Consider the following 21221-nt stretch of genomic DNA (forward strand, 5'->3'; position numbering starts at 1 on the left):
TTATGCTTATTTATAGAACTTTCTTTTTCCCTGTGAGATACCAGAAACAACAACAACAAAATATTGCACAGCCTGATGTGGCAGGATCAGCCATATACTGTATTTCTTATATTCTTCTCCTCACCTGTCTCTTGATGTTTTCCTGTTTGATGCAACTTACATTCAGACACTTTAGCACAACTGGTTTGCTTATTAGATGGTTAGTTTTGCTGCAGAGCTAAACATATATACAATTCTCAAGGTGGCCCCATCTATGGATACTTAGATGCAAAGACTGAAGCCCTGAAGAGACTAAACGTATCTCTCCCACCTGAGGGGGGGAAACCCAGGTTGCAGAAAAATCTGGAATTTTTAACACCCTACAACAGGGGTAGTCAAACTGTGGCCCTCCAGATGTCCATGGACTACAATTCCCAGGAGCCCCTGCCAGCATTCGCTGGCAGGGGGCTCCTGGGAATTGTAGTCCATGGACATCTGGAGGGCCGCAGTTTGACTCCCCCTGCCCTACAATGATCACAGGAGCTGTTGCAGCTTTAAGAAACAGATGCCCCCAGTGGCCATTGCTGGCAACAACAACAGCATTGCCAGTCCTGGTTTCTGTCACTAGCCAGGCCCGTCCTGTCCTTTGAGGAAGGGCTCCTCGGGGCCAGTCCTGGCCGCACGTGTTGGCAGGCCCAGCTGCTTGCTGCTATTCCACAGCAGCCACCTCACTTGGATAAAAGGGAGAAGAAGAGGATGATGGCAGCTGTTTGGGTTCCTGTTGCAGAGAAATGAAATAAATTCCTGAGCCTTCGGGGAGGGCAGTATATAAATCTATATAAATAAAATAAATAATAAATAAATTCCAAATAAATATGACTGAAGATTAGGGGGTTGATAAAGGTGGGTTGGAAGGAGAGGAGGAAGCAGGCAAAGGGGAGAGGCTAGGGGAGCTACCAAGGAAGGGAAAGAGTTAATAGCGGGAGAGGAGAAATAAGATATCCGCCCCCCTTGGTGGTACCCCACTTATGTACATGTGTATGTCTGTCTAAATTTTGCAACGAGATCTTGTTGCAAAATTTAGGCTTAAATTGAAGAAAGTAGGGAAAAGCACTAGGCCACTCAGGTATGAACTAAATCATATCCCCGATGAATTCCAGGATGTAGAGGTGACAAATAGATTTAAGGAATTAGATCTGATAGACAGAGCGCCTGAAGAACTATGGACAGAGGTTCGCAACATTGTACAAGAGGTGGCAACTAAAACCATGCCAAAGAAAAAGAAATGCAAGAAATCAAAATGGGTGTCTGAGGAAGCTTTACAAATAGCTAAGGAGAGAAGGGAAGTGAAAGGCAAGGGAGAAAGAGAAAGATACACCCAATTGAATGCAGAATTCCAGAGAAAAGCTAGAAGAGATAAGAATGCCTTCTTAAATGAACAGTGCAAACAAATAGAAGAAAACAATAGAATGGGGAGGACCAGAGATCTTTTCAAGAAAATTGGAGATATGAAGAGAATGTTTCATGCGAGGATGTGTATAATAAGGGACCAAAATGGTAGGGACATAACAGAAGCAGAAGAGATTTTTAAAAGGTGGCAAAATTATACAGAAGAACTATACAAGAGCAAGCTTAACATCCCTGATAACCACAATGGGGTAGTTCCTGACCTGGAGCCAGACATCCCGGAATGTGAAGTCAAGGAAGCCTTAGGAAGTCTGAGCAACAATAAAACCAGTGGTGGTGACAGCATTCCAGTTGAACTATTCAAAATCTTAAAGGACGATGCAGTAAAAGTGCTACACTCAATATGCCAGCAAATTTGGAAAACTCAACAATGGCCACAGGATTGGAAAAGGTCAGTTTACATTCCAATCCCAAAGAAGGGCAATGCCAAAGAATGTTCAAACTACCGGACCATTGCACTCATTTCTCATGCTAGCAAAGTTATGCTCAAAATCCTACAAGCTAGACTCCAGCAATATGTGGGCCGAGAACTTCCAGAAGTACAGGCAGGATTTCAAAGAGGCAGAGGAACTAGAGATCAAATTGCCAACATACGCTGGATCATCTACTTCTGCTTCATTGACTATGCTAAAGCCTTTGATTGTGTGGAGCACAGTTCTTAAAGAGATGGTAATACCAGAACATCTTATTTGTCTCTTGAGAAACTTATATGCTGGTCAAGAAGCAACAGTGAGAACTGAACATGGAATCACTGATTGGTTCAAAATTGAGAAAGGAGTTCGGCAAGGCTGTATACTGTCGCCTTGCCTATTTAACTTGTATGCAGAGCACATCATGAGAAAGGCGGGATTAGAGGAGTCACAAATTGGGATCAAGATTGCAGGGAGAAATATCAACAACCTCAGATATGCAGATGATACCACTCTAATGGCAGAAAGTGAAGAGGAACTAAAGAGCCTGTTGATACGGATGAAGGAGGAGAGTGCAAAAGTTGGCTTGAAACTCAACATCAAGAAAACAAAGATCATGGCATCCAGCCCTCTCAACTAGATGGGGAAGAAATGGAGATAGTGACAGATTTTATTTTCCTGGCCTCCAAGATCACTGCAGATGGGGACTGCAGCAAAGAAATTAAAAGACGCTTGCTCCTGGGGAGGAAAGCTATGGCAAATCTAGACAGCATCCTAAAAAGCAGAGACGTCACCCTGCCAACAAAAGTGCGTTTAGTCAAGGCTATGGTCTTCCCAGTTGCAATGTATGGCTGCGAAAGTTGGACCATAAGGAAGGCCGAGCGTCAAAGAATTGAGGCTTTTGAACTCTGGTGCTGGAGAAGACTCTTGCGAGTCCCTTGGACTGCAAGGCGAACAAACCGGTCAGGCCTAGAGGAGATCAACCCTGACTGCTCCTTAGAAGGCCAGATCCTGAAGATGAAACTCAAATACTTCGGCCACCTCATGAGAAGGAAGGACTCCCTGGAGAAGAGCCTAATGCTGGGTGCTATTGAGGTTAAAAGAAGAAGGGGACGACAGAGAATGAGGTGGCTGGATGGAGTCACTGAAGCAGTAGGTGTGAATTTAAAAGGACTCCGGGGAATGGTAGAGGACAGGAAGGCCTGGAGGGTCATTGTCCATGGGGTCGCGATGGGTCGGACACAACTTCGCACCTAACAACAACAACATGTCTCTGTCTATGTATCTTACATAAAGCAGGTGTGTTAAGCTGTCCACAGCTGTCCCTATAGAGCTGGTTTTGCAAGAACAGTTTAATTTTGGAGTGTCCATGTAAGCTTTTGAGACTTTAAAGATGTTTCTTCTGTAGTGCTGTGAAAAGACCAAACAACAGATCATTTAACCTTAAAAAGCAGCTATTAAAGAGGCATCTGTCAGGATCAGAGTTGTGGGGAGAGGTGTTTTTTAAAGATCCCTTCTGAGCTCCTTCCCTTCCCCAAACTGCACCTTCCTGACCGAGGTCTCCAGATCACCAGGAATTTCACAGCCTGCAGTTGTGTAGCTACGTGTTATTTTGGCCTAACGTCTGGCATCTTTTAGAGATAAAGCCTTTTTTCAAAAGGAATTTTGTTTTCTCAAGCAAAGACTCTCTGGAATAGCACTGCCATATTTGGGGTGGGGGGGAGATAAAGCCTGTGAAGATAATAATTTGAGAAACCTAATAATAGACGTAGGCAAAACCAAAGAAGAAGAAATGAGGCTGCTTTCAACTTGCACAGAGAGGGAGCATGGGAAAGGGGCATCAAGTTCATTCACGTCCCTTGTGTATTTTGATGCTGTGCTTCACAAGCAAACCTCAACGTGAAAAGAACCTTTTTGTAAACCAGGCCCAGTATCAAACAGTGAATGTCGCAACAAAGGGGGCCTTTGATAGTTAAAATGGAACAATACGCCTTAAAAAAAAATGAAAGGCTGTTCAAAAGGGGTAGATCCCTTGCATCTGTAGTGGCAATGGAATATCCACACAGCAGTGTCCTTGTCTCAGTCCCCTACAGATGATAATCTTCCTGCCAGCAGAGCAATTGGCTTGTGTCTGAGGGGGTATGTAAACCAGTATTCACTCTGGTGCAAATGCACAATAGCATTAAACAATTTATTGCTATGATGTCCTAACTTCTCTGAATTCCCAGCTTTTGCTTAAGAAAATTCAGTAGCCCTTTTAATAGATATGTGATGCACCTTTCTTCATATATCTCCACAATGAAAAGGGCTGGACTTTTTTCTTTCTTTTACTGAAAGCTGGGCACTTAAAGAAACCAGTATAACATGTCAATAATCAATAAATCATTATAATGTTGTTGCAACAGATGGGCAAACCGTCCCCTGAAAAATCAGGACCGTCTTTGTGACTGGTGGACATCAGCCAAACGGGTGGGTGTTACGGCACCCCCAGATTCGAAATTCATCTTATTGTGGCCTGTAGATTTAGTTGGCTCATTGACTGAGTAGCCACTTATGAATGATTTGGGATACTTGGGAAGGGGGGGGGGGATTGGGGAGAGGAGAGACCTCAGAGAGATACAATATCATACAGTCCACCCTGCAGAGTAGTCACTTTCTCTGTTGCCTGGAGATCAGTTATAATTCCGGAAAATTCTCAGACCCACATCGAGGTTGGCAATCATACGAATGGTTCAGCTAACTGGTTCCTATTCGGGGGGGGGGGGGGAGGTTTGGAAGGAGAGAAATTTATTAGAGAAACTACCAAATTTTTCAGCCCATTCTTCTAATATCTCCTTGAACTCCACATTAAAGAGGAGACTGAGTTGGTGTTAAGATTTGCCCATGCAAAGTTCTCCTGGCCTCAACCAGGGCCAGGGCCTTTTTGGTCCTGGCCCCCGCCTGGTGGAATGAGCTCCCGAAAGAGCTAAAGGCCCTGACCGAATGAATTCCATTCTGCAGGGCTGTAAGACGGAGCGCTTCCACCAGGCCTTTGGTTGAGGCTGGGGAGACAGAAGACCTTGCCCCTCATCTGATATCTCCCACTGTATCATGTATCATCCCTGGAGACTTGGCACATCAGGGGAGGGGGATTTGAGGATTGTAGGGCTTTTGTGCCTTTTATTGTATTACATTTTATTGGTTCTTAGCCGCCAAAACCCAACAGGTCACAAATGGGGGCCTTTAAGTCAAATGGAAGGACAGACGGACGAACAGACAGACAGACAGTTATCCAACGTGTACAGAATAAGATAGACGGACAGACAGAGCAGTTTGTTTTATGCCATTCTCAACATTTTAGTAGCCGCCTAATTAGACAGCGGCTTCTGGTTCCCTGATGGCATTGCTGTGTTGTCAGTCGTCCTGGTTTCTACCTAGTCAGACATCCTCCCTTTCCCTTTGGGTTCTGTGAGGGACCATCTTGACACCATCGGGACAGATGGCGAGGAGAAGCCGGGCTTAGCCAAGCCCTTCGAGAAAGGCCCAGAACCCTCCTTTGCTCTTTGAGCTCATTGGCCTGTTTGCAGCGAGCAGATCATCCATCCATCCGCCATGCGGAGCCAAATCTTGTGAACGGCATCCACCGCCAGTTTCCATGGCAACCGTATCTCAGAGAACATACACAAACAGAAATGGCAGGGGGGATTTTCTGAGGGTGATTGTTGTTATTATTATTATTATTCTTTTTTTCTTCTCCAAAAGAAACAATCAGAAATTGGACGGTTCGGGTTATTGCAAGGTGCACATGTGGCACAGGCACATTTCCCTCGCCTGGCTGACCAGGGGAGCTGGCTTGACTTAAACCACAATAAGTTCTCCCTCAGTTGTAATGTTTTTATACACTGATGATGGAGGACTTATACTGGCTAGCCTTAGAAGCAATCTCTGTCAAACGACAGCTCAGTTTTGCAAAATGCTGTTAGCAACTGTGAACATTATTTTTAGTATAAACCTTTCCCAACTACACAATATTAGTATGCTGTTTCTGGTCAAACAGGTATCGCGAATTTCCATGATTCTCAAAATGTGTGCGTGTGTGTGTGTATAATACACATACACACCAGACTCATCTCTCAGAGTACTTCAGTTATTTAAGGAAATCCATCTCCATTCTTTGTTTATGTATACTCTGCTTTTCTCCTCAATGAGGAAACAAAGCAGCCTAGAACATCTAGAGCAGGGGTAGTCAAACTGCGGCCCTCCAGATGTCCATGGACTACAATTCCCAATTGTAGTCCATGGACATCTGGAGGGCCGCAGTTTGACTACCCCTGATCTAGAGCCTCGAAAGCCAGCTTGGTATAGTGGTTAGGAGTGCAGACTTCTAATCTGGTGAGCCGGGTTTAATTCCCCGCTCCCCCACATGCAGCCAGCTGGGTGACCTTGGGCTCACCATGGCGCTGATAAAGCTGTTCTCACAGAGGAGTAATCTCAGGGCTCTCTCAGCCTCACCCACCTCACAGGGTGTCTGTTGTGGGGAGAGGAAAGGGAAGGCGACTGCCAGCTTGTTCTTGAAGTTCCTTTGCAGTGAAACAGCCACTGGACTCTGCGTGTATTGTGCCACTTCAGATCAACGCGGCTACTCATTTGAATCTAGGAATGGAGGCGGCTGAGTCAGTCCCCATCAGAAAGTTGGAGGGGGGGGGGGGCGGCATCACAATGAAGGAAGCCAAGATGGAAAGGTTCAATGCAAGCTGTGTTCGCTCTGATTACAGCAGGGAAGAAATACTCAGGCACAGAAAACTAGCAGCTGTAGTGAGACAGGAATCTTCTGTCCCTGTTCAGTTCCAGGAGGTTCATTGTTCAGATGCTTTAGGATGCTTTAGGATGCTAGGGCTAATCCTGCGTTGAGCAGGGGGTTGGACTAGATGGCTTGTATGGCCCCTTCCAACTCTATGATTCTATGATTCTGTGAATGGATTCAGCATTCTCCCATTGTAATCTTGTGTTGAAGTAATCTTGCGTTGATCATAGGGTTGGGCGCTTCAGCAATTGCCAAGGCGCACCAAAGCGCCCAACCCTACATTGAAGCATCTCGGTTTGAGGACTGCCAGGAGTGGGAGAAGATTGTAATCTTCCAGGACATCCCATAGGTGACCTGAGTGGGGCCTGGAGGTCTCCTGGCATTGCAACTAATCCCCAGACTACAGAAATCCATCCCCCTGGAGAACATGGCTGCTTTGGAGAGTCGTCTTGGACACCGGGGAGAGTGGTCAACCCTAGCCTAAGGCAGTTTATCTCCTGCAATTGTCTTGTAACATTTGATTTCCCCCCCCCCTAAAATGATATAAAGATGCACTCCTCTCTACTTTAGTCTGCATCCTGCCTACCCTCCCTCACATTGTATGCATGGCTGATCGCAGCACTAATGCGGCCCCAGGAGATTGGAAGAACAAGAAGGATTACCTTCTTCAAGGTGGGGCCCTGAGTTGTCCCAGAATTACAACTGATCTCCAGATGTCAGAAATGAGAGCTTTGGGGGGTTGACTCTGTGTCATCACATCCCACACACACACACTCCTTCCAATCCCCTAGCCCCAGAGGCACGGCCCTCAAATTTCCAAAATTGTGTTGGCAGCTCTTGGCATTGCATACCCTCTCCTAAGACCAGCATCCATAGAAGGGGAAGGCTCCCTCCTTCTGTGCTCCTTCTGTAGTTGTCAGTCTTGGGGAACCACAGGGCTAATTCTGCTGCTGGGAGAAGAATGCCTCCTGCCTCTTTCCTCCTTTGTGTCAGGATAGGCTAGTGCAGCAGCACCCTGCCAAGGCCTCCATCTGGGGAGGGGGCTTCTGTTCTCTAGCCTGGGGAGCATGCATGCTTTCACTCCTTTGTCTGCTGTACAGACTAACAGCTAGGGATCTCTATCTAGCTATTAAATTTCTAGACCGCCCCTGTTGGCACTGCCATCTCAGGGCGGTTTACGATGACAATTAAAATAATTAAACCAATTAAAACAGATTAAATTAATCTAGCAAACAATTGGTGATGTCCTCATTAGTTCTTCTGTTTGGGGCAGGCAATGAGAACTACTGGGTTGCAACAAGGGAGGGCCTTTATTGTTCGTAGGTAGATGTGTTCGTCCAAACCAGCTTCAGTCATAAGCCCGGTGGAAGAGCTCTGTCCTACAGGCCCTGTGGAACTGTGCTAGTTCTGTTGGGCACGGATGTTCTCGGGGAGCTCATTCCACCAGGCAGGGGCCAGTGCCTCAAAAGCCTTGGCCCTCATCGAGGCCAGTCAGACCTCTTTTGGACTAAGGATTAACAAGCGATTTGCTGTTGCAGAGTGGATTGCCCTCCCTAGGGACCTATTCTGATAGGCTGTCCCTTAGATATGCAGGACCCAGATCACGAATGGTCTTAAAGATGAGAACCAAAACCTTGAAGCGAACCTGGAATGTTGATAGGGTGATGCTGGCAGATGGAGGAAGCTGAACTGTTATTCATAGCTCAGCTTTGGGAGCTGAAAGTGGCACCTGGGTGCAAGTGGCCCATTTGTTCTCTTGGGAGAGAAAAGACCCATTCTGGGATCTCCCAGAATGCCAGCTCATCTCCAGACAACAAAGCTCAGTCCCCCTGAAGAAAATGGCTGCTATGGGGGGCAGACTTTAGGACATTGTACCCTACTGAGCTGCCTCCCCTTTTCAAGGCCTGCCCTCCCCAGGCTCCATCCCCAAAGCTCCAGGAAGTGCCCATCTGGCATTGGGAACCCTCCTTCCAAGTATCTTGCATATGCCCCTTCCCCTGCCATTCTCAAATGGGCCAGCCCCACAGGTTGAGTAGCTAGGATATCATCTGATAGCTTATCCTAAACTGCTGCTTGAGTCCAAGGGATGTAGCCCTGCAACGGTTGCACACGAGTAAACACTGCTTCCTGAAGCTCATGTCACAATCTTCCAGTTGTTTAAACGCCCTCAGCAAAACCAGCAGTGCTGAGAATAAACTACAAGAGTGGCCAAAGTGTTCCGTAACCTGTAGTACATGAGGGACGTGTTAATTTTTAAATGCTATTATGTATTAGAGAGAGAAACAAACACAATATCTAAATCAGTTTTCAAAGGGACTGCCACCATTTATCCTTTTTTCAAATTAATTGTTAACAATGTTGTGAAACGTCATTAAATCCTCCCCTTTCCCATTAATCTGCATTTAGAAGGGGGGGGGAGGTTTTAAATAGCCTTAAAGTGTATCACTTTTTAAATTGCTGATTCTAGTAGTGTTGGAGTAGAACAATATCTGTTCCGCATAATATATTTCTGGTAAGGCCTTGGAGGAGGAGCTGGTCTCATGGCTTAAGTGTCATTCAGCACTTAACACCCAATCAGGGCACCTGTCCCGCCCCTGAGCTGTCCCGCCCTCCTCCTCCAACCAGCTTGCCTGTCTGTCCAGCGGCCAGCCAGTCACCTTCTGTTCCCCACCCCCTTCTTTTTCCACTTCCCTTTGAGGCTCAGAGTTTGAAGACCCCTGCCGTGTGAGAGCTGCCCCTGCCAGTGAGTTCCCTAAGAGCTGCCTGCAGCCTTTCCAGGTCCTGGGGGGAGGGGGAGGCCATCTGCAAAGTTGTTCCACTCCACCCCGTTGTATTCCTGAATGCTTGGCCCCTAGGACCGATATAAAAAACAGGGACCCCAGTTGCAGCAAGCCCTATATTTGTTGTAGTCTTTTGAAGAAGACCTTTTGTCACTTGGGCCTGTTTGGTATAGGGATTAGGAGCGCTGACTTCTAATCTGATGACCTGGGTTTGATTCCCCTCTCCCCCACATGCAGCCAGCTGGGAGTCCATGGGGTCCTCACAGCCCTGATAGAGCTATTCTGACCGAGCAGTGATATCAGGACTTTCTGAGCCTCCCCTCCCTCACAGGGTGTCTGTTGTGGGGAGAGGAAAGGGAAGGTGACTGTAAGCCGCTTTGAGACTCCTTCGGGTAGAGAAAAGCGGCATATAAAACCCACTCTTCATCATCCACAGGCTCAATTCACGCATCAGGTGAGATGAAAACAAGCAAAGAGTGGTCTGGGGTTTGACACGATGTCTGACGTGGGGCTTACAACCTGGGCCCATCTGACTAGAGCCAGTGCTTTGTGCTCAATGTGGTCTGCCAGAACATTGGAATTGAGGAGCCAGAATTACATTTGCCACCAGGCTCAATTTAAGGATTCCTGGGTCCCATAGCACCAGAGCCAGTTCAAGGCTTTGCAGAGCCCCAGTATCCCAGGGGACTGTCACATCTATGCTGCTTGTGGTCCGCAGACATCTCTGAGGTTTCTACCGATGGCCACAATAAGAGACCTTGACTTGGTGCAAAGAACACGTTGTTGGAAGTTGCAAGTAGGTCCTATCAAAACATTGCCAAGACTAAGGAACAATGGCCACCGGGTGCTTCTATCCCTTTCCACCCACCAGCCCCTCTCAGGTCCAATTTGAGTGTGCAAAAAAGTCAAGGCTGGATCAAGGACATAACAAGAGGGAGATAAGGCCTGGGAGCAAGAATCAAAGGAAACCCAGGACACATTACAAAACCCACATTACCCAGGACTCCCCACCCCCAACTACCCTCTAATACCACCTGGCAGGAGAATGAGGAACAGGTACAGGACATTCTTGGATGCTTTAGGATGCTTAGGGCTGATCCTGCGTTGAGCAGGGGGTTGAACTAGATGGCCTGTATGGCCCCTTCCAACTCTATGATTCTTTGATTCTATGGCCAAAAGTTGAGCCGCTGACAGGGAGCTGCTAAAAGGGATATGTGCATATTATAAAAGGTAGAAGCAAAGCCAAAGGGAGAAACAAACACATGACAGAGCCAACACTTTCTGACATCATGCTCAGTTGCTAACAGAGCATTCAAATCGCCCTGGTTTTGTTCTTGTTAGGGATGTGCCCCTCGGCTTGGCTCGGCTCGGCCCGGCTCGGCCGACTTGGTGATCACCGAAGCCCAAGGTGGCACGTAGGAGGCCAGCGCCATGGTGCAGAGGTGGCTGGAGTGCGCCAGCTGGCGGCCGAACACAGGTGCAGCGCCTGCATGTGGCCGCTGGCTGGCACGCCACCACCGCCGCCACCCCTGCTCTCCATGCCGTAGCGCTGTCTTCGGCTTTGTTGATCACCAAGGCAGCCAAGCTGAGGTGAGGCACGCATCCCTAGTTCTTCTGGTCCACAAGCCACTTAAGTATGAACACCCCCCAACAATCAAAGTGTGAAGGCCCCCTAACCGTATAGCACCACGAGGGCTCATGGCATGTGCTACCAGGATAGACAGCTTCTGTTTGCCTCTCCGTCTCGGGCACCTGCTGCTCCATATCACACAAATGCTGGTTGTATGGAAACACAAAGCATTCATACCTTTGCATTCAGAAAGCCAAAGCCTTTGTGTTGATTTGGATCAATTTAGTGCAGCCTGTGGGTTGTTGTGCTTTCTAGACAGAAAGGTGGAAGGAAAGGAGCCAGGAAGCCCCTTGTGAGTGGAGCATGCCTGAGGTCAGCACTCAGCAGCCTGGCTTCACTTCACACTTTGTTCACAGGATTTCTTAGTGAATCCTGCCGCTGGAGCGTTATAGCTATACAGCAGGATCAGCCCTTTCTTCCACTTTGCAGCTCCTTGGACACATTGGGCAGGGGGAGAGGGACATCAAGATATTTGCTTGTCAGCGTTTATAATAATAATAATAAACCCCTCAAACACAGTAAGGATACCAAGATCAGGCACTCATTCGCAATTGGTATTTATGATTCATTCATTCCTGTAGGCATCTGTCAGATACTTCACAGTCTTTAGGCTCCTCTTTCAGACAGGAGCCACACAAACATTCCCATTTGATGGATTAGAGAAATGTCACTGGGACAATCCCATGCACAATGAATCCATGAAGTGGGCCAAAGTTTGGTTACCGGAGTGGAGATAGGCATAAACTGGTTCACGAACCAAAATTTGGCACAAACTCGGGCCAGTTTAGAGTCCCAGAACTCATATTTGGGGAAACAGGGACAGTTTATCCATGAAACACATGTGCTACAGAACCTGTACTTCCGGGTGCCCTGCACAACAACCACCATGGATCAGGGCTATAGTCTCTCTCCTCCCTCCCCCCCCCCACTTTTCCCTCTTTAAGGACACTTGGAGTGACACTCCTTTACATTGCAGGAGGCCCCTCTGCCCCCAGTCTGGCCGGTCCTCCCACAATTGTAATAAGCTAGGGCCCCATCAATCCTTAAACTGGTTCTGGTCCCTTGCGCCCCATGAATCCTTTAACTCAGGGGTAGTCAACCTGTGGTCCTCCAGATGTCCATGGACTACAATTCCCATGAGCCCCTGCCAGCAAATGCTGGCAGGGGCTCATGGGAATTGTAGTCCATGAACATCTGGGGGACCACAGGTTGACTACCCCTGCTTTAACTGCTCCTGTGGAGAAGGCGCCTTACCTGAACATTTACTGGACTTTTGTCCATTCAGCACAGCCCTCTAAGTCAAATAGCAGGTCGGTTGAAATGGCAGGTAGTTGAAATGATTGGTTTTTTCTTCTCACCGCTTCAAAGTGGAGGGGAGCAAAACAGACTGGTGAAATGGCTGCCAGCCATTTCAGCCTAACAGCTGATGGGCTGCCCCGCTGTCAGTTTGAAATGTCTGGCAGGCCTTCGGAGCCTAGCAACTGATGAGTGGACCGGCCCCACTGTTAGGTTGAAATCACCACCGGCCATTTGGCCCCCATAGATACCCCGTTCCTCCACAGACCCACCAGTAGCCTTCCCTCCCGGTTGTTGCCCGCATTTCCTTAGCTGCAGCGAGGCCTTCCTGCCTCGTACTCCGATACCAAATGAGCCCCTCTTCCGGTTTTCATGAGGAACTGCATCCAAACACAAAGCCGTCGCTGGATATGAAATTCTTTTCTTTTGAAAATGTTTCTAACAGTGCATGAGATTAAGCGCACATTCCTCTTGAGCCCCGGCATTTCTCTTTTGTTGATTTTGGCATGCTTGCAGCATCATTTGTTCTCTGATTATCATTTTGAGAAACACTGTCAGTAACTGGGTTGAATAATTGATCTTTATCTCTAATTATGCTTTTCTCCACAGGTGTCTGGAAAAGGTCCAGATGGGGCTTCACACCACCTCCAGTTTGAAGGCATAGAAAGACAATATGCCTCCTTACCCAGGTAAGGGTTTTTCTAGGTTTTTTTACATTTGACACGGAGAGAAAGGGAGAGAGAGCGAGATGCCCCCCCCCCACTTTTATACTGTTTTGCGAAATCTGCATCAAACAGACATCTGGCAGTGAAATGAGAGATTATGTTACAATTGTGTCATGCTGCCCTTCTGCTGATGATTTAGTGCTATCTTTATAGCTGTGTTAATAATTTAGACAGCCAATTCTGAAAGAAAAAAATAAAATAATAGAGTCTGTCTCAATGAATGTGTCAGCAAGAGTCATGATATGGAGGAAAGGAACCTGGCACTGAAGATTCTTCATCCACCATAGTTAAAGCAGGGCCTTGCAAAGGCTTTTGGGGGCTCATGAACTCGTAGCTCCCCATGACAGCTAGGATGTTCCCCATGTGACACCCATAGCTTCATTCACGGCTCCAGCACATCTCCAATGAAACTGGATTTTCATGGTCTTATTTCAGTATACTTCCTGTGCCTCACAATGACATACCGTTGGGAGAGAGTGCGGGCAGTCTTAGATATTCTGGGCCCTGGGGAAAAGTGGAGGTTGGGGCCTCGGAATCAGGGCCCTATCTGCATTCCTAGGGTCACGTAAAATGAAGAGCTCTTGCCCCATGTGAGCTGGGGGGAGCTATTATGGAAAGCCAGCTGCCTGAGCCTCAGAGGAAGCATGTTTTGTTATCATGTTTTGTACATGATAACTATTCCCCCTCTCTTATCGGCCATAAAATATACAGAAAGTTTTAACATGGTGTCCTCCTCCCACCATTGGAATATGTGGTCATATTGATACACAATTGATACACAAATATGTTGATACATACATACAATATGTATCATATTGATACATACTAATGTAGAAAGACATTGTGAGACAAAAAATATTGATTAGAAATAAGTGCTGGGAGCTACTGAGGAAAGCGGTTAACCTGAAAACAAGAGATCATCTTGACCTCATTCTGGTTCTTAACATCTTCTACTAAAGAAGAAATTATTGGACTTGTAGCCATCCACGTCAGGTTTTTATAGTCTCCTGAGCCTCAGATGAAGCAGGCACAATCAGTCAAGGTGCCAAGGTGGGGGGGGGGGTGTGGTTTACAAATGGCTGTTGCTGCAAGGGGAAGGCCTGAGCCCTACAAAGGGTGAGTAGAAGTGTTGTCACCGGGAGCCTGGTGTTTCCCCCTCTCTCAGGGGGTGTCTCAAGAGTGTCCTGCATAGTGCAGGGGGCTGGACTAGATGACCCATGAGGTAACTTCCAACTCTATGATTCTAAGGGGGCAGGGCTGTAGGCTGTTGGGGGCCCCCACACATAGTGCCCAGGACAATGCCCCTCTTTCCCATTGACTAACATTGCCCCTGGAATGGAGAAGAATTGTGCGAGAGTTTTGTTTTCACCTCGGTAATTTCTGTCCCATTTCAGAAGGTTCCTAGTTCAATATGAGTTCTTCTCTATAACCTGTTGCCCCACTATTTGGGTCATTCTGCTATTAAAGCAGGTTATTTGTTCAAATCTACACTTTCTAAGTGAAGCTGTTGCCCTTGGTTGGCTGTGAGTATGAACGATGCATCATTGGCAAAACCGTGACTGTGACTTCCCGTTACTGCTCATGAGTGTTGATACTGAAATATACACACATCAAGAAATATTTTTTCCCAGTGAGATACTTCAGCGTTTTTAGAATATTCCTTGGAGCACTGCAAATGCTAACGTTGCAAAATCCTATTAGATCAGATTCGATGATTGAATCAGTTGCATCCCTGGGGTTGCTTATTAAATCAATTCCCCATCTAGGGGATTTCTGATAAACTGTCCAACCAGGTTTGCAGCTCTTACTCATTTTTGCTCCTTTACAAGAAGATCTGGGTACAGTATGTACATCCTGGCAAACATTTTGTTATTGTCAGGACGCCAAAGTCAAAGACAGGTAAGCAACTTCACAGTGAATACCCAAAATCTAGTAAATATCAGCATTCATGCATGAACATCAACAGTTCCAGGCAAGTTATCAAAAAATTCAGGGATACACCTGTGAGTGTTGACATTCATCTAGATACAGCTGTCAGCATTCATTGGTGTATGAAGAAGTATATTTTTTGGTCGGCCTAGTGGTTTGGAGTGCAGACTTCTAATCTGGTGAGCCAGCGTTGATTCCCCACTCCTCCCCCACATGCAGCCAGCTGGGTGACCTTGGGCTCGCCACAGCACTGATAAAGCTGTTTTGACTGAGCAATTCTCTCAGGGATCTCCTAGCCTCACCTACCTCACAGGTTGTCTGTTCTGGGGAGAGGAAAGGGAAGGCAATCGGAAGCAGCTTTGAGACTCCTTCAGGTTGAGAAAAGCAGCATATAAGAACCAACTCCTCCTCCTCCTTTTCTTCTTCTTCTTCTTAGAATCATAGAATCATAGAGTTGGAAGGGGCCATACAGGCCATCTAGTCCAACCCCCTGCTCAACGCAGGACTAGCCCTAAGCATCCTAAAGCATCCAAGAAAAGTGTGTATCCAACCTTTGCTTGAAGACTTCCAGCGAGGGGGAGCTCACCACCTCCTTAGGCAGCCTATTCCACTGCTGAACTACTCTGACTGTGAAAAACATTTTCCTGATATCTAGCCTATATCGTTGTACTTGAAGTTTAAACCCATTACTGCGTGTCCTTTCCTCTGCAGCCAGCAGAAACAGCATCCTGCCCTCCTCCAAGTGACAACCTTTCAAATACTTAAAGAGGGCTATCATGTCCCCTCTCAACCTCCTTTTCTCCAGGCTGAACATTCCCAAGTCCCTCAACCTATCTTCATAGGGCTTGGTCCCTTGGTCCCTTCATCTTCGTCGCTCTCCTCTGTACCCTTTCAATTTTATCGACATCCTTCTTGAAGTGAGGCCTCCAGAACTGCACACAATACTCCAGGTGTGGTCTGACCAGTGCCGTATACAATGGGACTATGACATCTTGTGATTTTGATGTGATGCCCCTGTTGATACAGCCCAAAATGGCATTTGCCTTTTTTACCGCTGCATCACACTGCCTGCTCATGTTTAGTTTACAATCCACAAGTACCCCAAGGTCTCGTTCACACACAGTGCTACCTAGAAGCGTATCCCCCATCCAGTAGGCATGCTTTTCATTTTTCTGACCCTGATGCAGAACTTTACACTTATCTTTATTAAATTGCATCTTGTTCTCATTTGCCCATTTTTCCATTGTGTTCAGATCTCGTTGAACTCTGTCTCTATCTTCCGGAGTATTTGCCAGTCCTCCCAATTTGGTGTCATCTGCAAACTTGATGAGTAGTCCATCCACCCCCTCATCTAGATCATTAATAAATATGTTAAAAAGTACCGGGCCGAGCACCGAGCCCTGAGGAACCCAGCTACTCACCTCTCTCCAGTCTGATGAAACACCATTGACAACAACTCTTTGAGTGCGGTTCTCTAACCAATTCCCTATCCACCTAACTATCTGAAAATCCAGATTGCAGTCCTTCAACTTATCCATCAGAACATCATGGGGAACCTTGTCAAAAGCTTTACTAAAATCCAAGTAAATGACATCAACCGAATTTCCCCGATCCAGCAAACCTGTTACTTGGTCAAAAAAGGAAACCAGGTTGGTCTGGCAGGACCTGTTGGAGACAAATCCATGCTGACTTCCTTGGATCACCAAATTGTCCTCCAGATGTTTGCAGATCGCTCCCTTTAATATCTGCTCCATTATCTTCCCCACAACAGAGGTCAGACTCACTGGTCTGTAGTTTCCCGGGTCATCCTTCCTCCCTTTTTTGAAGATCGGAATAACGTTTGCTCTCTTCCAGTCCTCCGGGACATCTCCAGTCCTTAAAGAGGTTCCGAAGATGATGGACAAGGGCTGTGCAAGTTCTCTGGAAAGTTCTTTGAGCACTCTCGGGTGCATTTCATCCGGACCAGGGGATTTGAACTCATCCAGTGCAGCTAAATGCCTCTCGACAACCTCTCTATCCATGTTAACCTGCTTCTTCTTCTTCTTCTTCTTCTTCTTCTTCTTCTTCTTCTTCTTCTTCTTCTATGTTTTGTTTCTAAAGGGATTGTATGCAGCCACAGTCTATTTAATTCCCAGCTAACATAGTGTGTTAGTTTACTATCAGAAGAGCTTTCTTTCTCAAATCCGTACTTTCCTTCCCTATGGTTTTCCCTCACACTTCTGGTGTAGCAGTTTATTTTCACTGTCCATTTTATATTATCATCCTCACCTGTCACTTTGACCACAAAGCTCCCTGGATGATTGTGTATTCTATCAACTTTTAGTATATTTCAGGTTTCATAAAGGAGCAGCTTGAGAAGTAGTGCCCAATATACCGTCTGTGCCCCATTCCTTCCCCATCTGATGCCCTTTTATTGCATCCGTCTTTATTCATTTTAGCTTCCTACTTAACAGATCTGTTCCATTCTCTCCCCCTCTCTCCCTGCCTTAGTCCAAGTCTCCTCTAGACCTTGCAATTGCTGCTGTCTCCCATCTCATCTCCGAATCCCCTCTATTTCTTTTGTATCTACTCTGTAATAGATCATCAGAACTGAATACAGTACCCAGCTGTGCATGTACTATTGATTTATATGACAGTGGAGGTTTTTCAATATTGTTTTCTATTCAGTTCTTCTCCATCCCAACATCTTGTTTACTACTTTGACTGTAGCTTCTGCTGAACGTTTAGCAGACTTGAACTGCCTACATGAATGAAAAGGTCTCCTGTCTTAATTGATACTATGTGTATCAGCCTATTAATTCACCATTCTTCCGCCTTATACCACTGTTTCATCTATATTTGGGATAGTATTTGGGACTCCCCTCTGGAAACATTCACCAGATGTTTGGAAGCAGTGTCTGGATGGCTCAGGTAGAGTAGTCTGAAACTCAACCCGTCCAAGATGGAGGTCCTGCGACTGGACAGAATGGGACAGGGTACAGAGGAGAGCAATGAAGATGAAGGGTACAGAGGAGAGCGACGAAGATGATCTGGGGCCAAGGGACCAAGCCCTATGAAGATAGGTTGAGGGACTTGGGAATGTTCAGCCTGGAGAAAAGGAGGTTGAGAGGGGACATGATAGCCCTCTTTAAGTATTTGAAAGGTTGTCACTTGGAGGAGGGCAGGATGCTGTTTCCGTTGGCTGCAGAGGAGAGGACGCGTAGTAATGGGTTTAAACTACAAGTACAACGATATAGGCTAGATATCAGGAAAAAAATTTTCACAGTCAGAGTAGTTCAGCAGTGGAATAGGCTGCCTAAGGAGGTGGTGAGCTCCCCCTCACTGGCAGTCTTCAAGCAAAGGTTGGATACACACTTTTCTTGGATGCTTTAGGAAGCTTTCAGCTGATCCTGCGTTGAGCAGGGGGTTGGACTAGATGGCCTGTATGGCCCCTTCCAACTCTATGGTTCTATGATTCTATGAGTTATCTGGAAAGGATTTAAGAAATCATAACTTTTATGAGAGTCAAAAGGGTTTAATTTCTGTTCAGCATCTCTTGGAAGGTTAAAGATGCATATCTTCCAGTAGTTCATATCTGTGTCCTTTACTGATCCCGGTGTCCGGGACCGGTCCGTGGATCAGTCGGTACCAGGCCACAGCTCCTCCTCGTCCTCCTCCCCAGCTGCTGCCTCAGGGGCTGCCCTGCCACTCTGCCGCCTGCTCACCTTTGGTGCTCTCCAGCGGCCGCCATGGCTGGGGCTCCTCCTCAGCGTGGCACTGCACAGCTGCTGCTGGCAGCTCCCCCCAGTGGGCGGCAGGAAGTCAGGGGCACTGGCAGGAAAGCAAGTGGAGCAGGGGCTCAAGCGGCGGCAAAGTTCTTCGGCAAAAGACTACCCCCCCCCCCTGCCCGGGCCTCAGTAAAATTGTCAAGCGTTGACCGGTCCCCAGTGATAAAATGGTTGGGGACTGCTGCTTTACATCAAAAATGCACATCAGTAATATCTTAATCGTCTCATTTTGTATAATACTGTATGCCCTGTATTTCTGACTATTGACAGTGCAGAAGCGATATTAAAAACTTGATACATATATTTTTGGTAAGCGATCGTGTAGGGGTGGGTCAAAAACTGTAAAAGAACAGCCGTTTTAGGCATGCACATGGTAGGAGAGACACAATGTTAGGAACACAGAGAACTGACTACTGCCAAGGAAGTAGTATCAGGGTCCAGTTGTTCTGCTACTCCAGGCTGTCTCACGAGCCACACTGTACACACCTGAGGTAATCAGGAAACAGGAATTGGGCACAAGTTTTCCGGGGTCTCTTCTGTAATGCAGCTTCAACACCTACAGAACACGTTCTTCTGTGTTGTCCAAGATGAATGGAAGCAGGACCAAGAAGAACATGGCCGCCTGATTATGAAGATAGAGCGCCTGCTTGCAAAGGGTTCCAGGTTCAATCCAGTAAAAAGAACCAGTTAATAGATTATTTGAAAGGCCTCTGCCTGAGACTCTGGAGAGCGGCTGCCAGCCTGAGTGGCCGGGGCTGCCCTTGACGGGCCACACGTCTGATTGAGGATTAGGCAGCTTCCCATGCCCAGTGTGTTTCCAGGGGATGTCCTAGGGCTGGATTCTGCTTGGGGTACGTCAGGCGGGAAGATTCAGCCCTGTTTTCAGATATACAGTGGTTTGTTATTTTTTTAATCAATTTTAGTTTTTATTATAGATAAAGAAATAGAATATAGAAAAGAAAAAGAAAAAAGAGAGAGTTAATTAAATAAAGCAGAGTATCTCTCTCCTGTACAATTCTCCACACCAACGGTGAAATTACTTATTCAGATACTTTAGATCAGCCTTTCTATAGCAGGTGGTTACACCACCTGATAAAAGTTTAACACACTGAAAAAATATATATTAAAAAGTAATTAACTCCCATTCAGGAAAACCTTCCAGGGCTGTCAAGAAACTGCAGGGCTTCATGACACCCTGGTTGAGGAAGCCTGCCAAAGATCAAATAATTCTCCCGGTGATCTTCGGTGAATGTGTCAGTTCAGCCATTGTCCAGCCATGTGTTCGAGCCAAAACGAAAAATCAAGATCAACTATGGCTGTGCAATAAAAGTTCTATAATCCAACAATTTATTTATTTGTGAGAAAAGTATGGAGTTTGCCAAAACAAGGTCCAGAACTTTTACCCTTGTTTTCCAGCCTTCATCAGTGGCTTACGCCTTGAAATTTCAGAGAAACTAGTAATTCAAAGTGCAGCCAAGAATGTATGTTCAAAAATCTTTGAATATCATTAAGGCTCCCAGCTCAAGATTTATGGTGCTCCCAATTTTTTGCTACTAAACGTCTTGCTGCAGTGGTAGCGTGAAAGAAAAATTCTCTAGCATTTACAGACATATTATCAGGGAAAAGGCTTAACAACATATATCTGGAATATAAAGGAAACTTAATTTTGAACATCTTTTTCATCAAATTATGGAGGTTTATTCAGATTTTTTAACTCAGTCACATGACCACCACTTATGATAACAGCAACATATGATAAAAGGAGCTAATCGGATCAGGGCATCTCCAACACTTTCCGTCCTATCGATTAGACATCCAACGGATTCCTTTGGGGGCTCCATGTCATCTCTAGAACACTTTATACCAGTTTTCTCTTCGTGATTGACATCTTGTAGGTTTTGTTTTTTTGTTTCTTTGTTTATTACATTTGTCTGCCAGCCTCCTCTACCCCACCACTGTTCTCATTCTTACTGCAGTCAAATACAATGATTTGTTAAAGGTGTTCTTTCAGACCTGAAGACCTTAAAGCATCTGTTCCACTCAATATTTCTGGTAAGGCCTAGGAGGAGGAGCTGGTCTCATGGCTTAAGTGCCACTCAGCGCTTAACGCCCACTCAGGGTGGCTGTCCCGCCCCTGAGTGCCTCCTCCTCCTCCTCCTCCATTCAGTGTGCCTGTCTGTCCAGCAGCCAGCCAGTTGCCTTCCATCCCCTATCCCTGACAACCTCCTCCTCCTCTCACTTTCATCTGAAGCTCAGAGGCTGCAGATCCCTGCTGCGTGAGAGCTGCCCCTGCCAGTGTGTTCCCTGCCTAAGGGCCTCCAGCCTGCAGTCTTTTCAGGTCCTGGGGGGAGTCAGAGGCCATCCACAGAGTTGTTCCACCACCATCCCCAATCTAGTGCCCGTTGTATTCCTGAATGCAGTGGGCTTTGCCCCTAGTGTGTGCATATTTGTGTGT

At 46.5% G+C, this 21221-nt stretch overlaps 1 protein-coding gene across 2 annotated transcripts in view; it reads left to right on the plus strand.

The window, feature by feature from the left end:
- Positions 1–21221, plus strand: part of PARD3B (par-3 family cell polarity regulator beta) — a 719005-nt gene that overhangs the window by 655784 nt on the left and 42000 nt on the right. For both annotated transcript variants that reach the window (XM_077319230.1, XM_077319231.1), the window contains exon 22: positions 12955–13034. In XM_077319230.1, coding sequence (XP_077175345.1) covers positions 12955–13034 — 80 coding nt within the window. The remainder of the gene's footprint in view (positions 1–12954; positions 13035–21221) is intronic.

This window comes from Paroedura picta, chromosome 2, assembly GCF_049243985.1.
Source record: "Paroedura picta isolate Pp20150507F chromosome 2, Ppicta_v3.0, whole genome shotgun sequence".
Lineage (NCBI taxonomy): Eukaryota > Metazoa > Chordata > Lepidosauria > Squamata > Gekkonidae > Paroedura > Paroedura picta.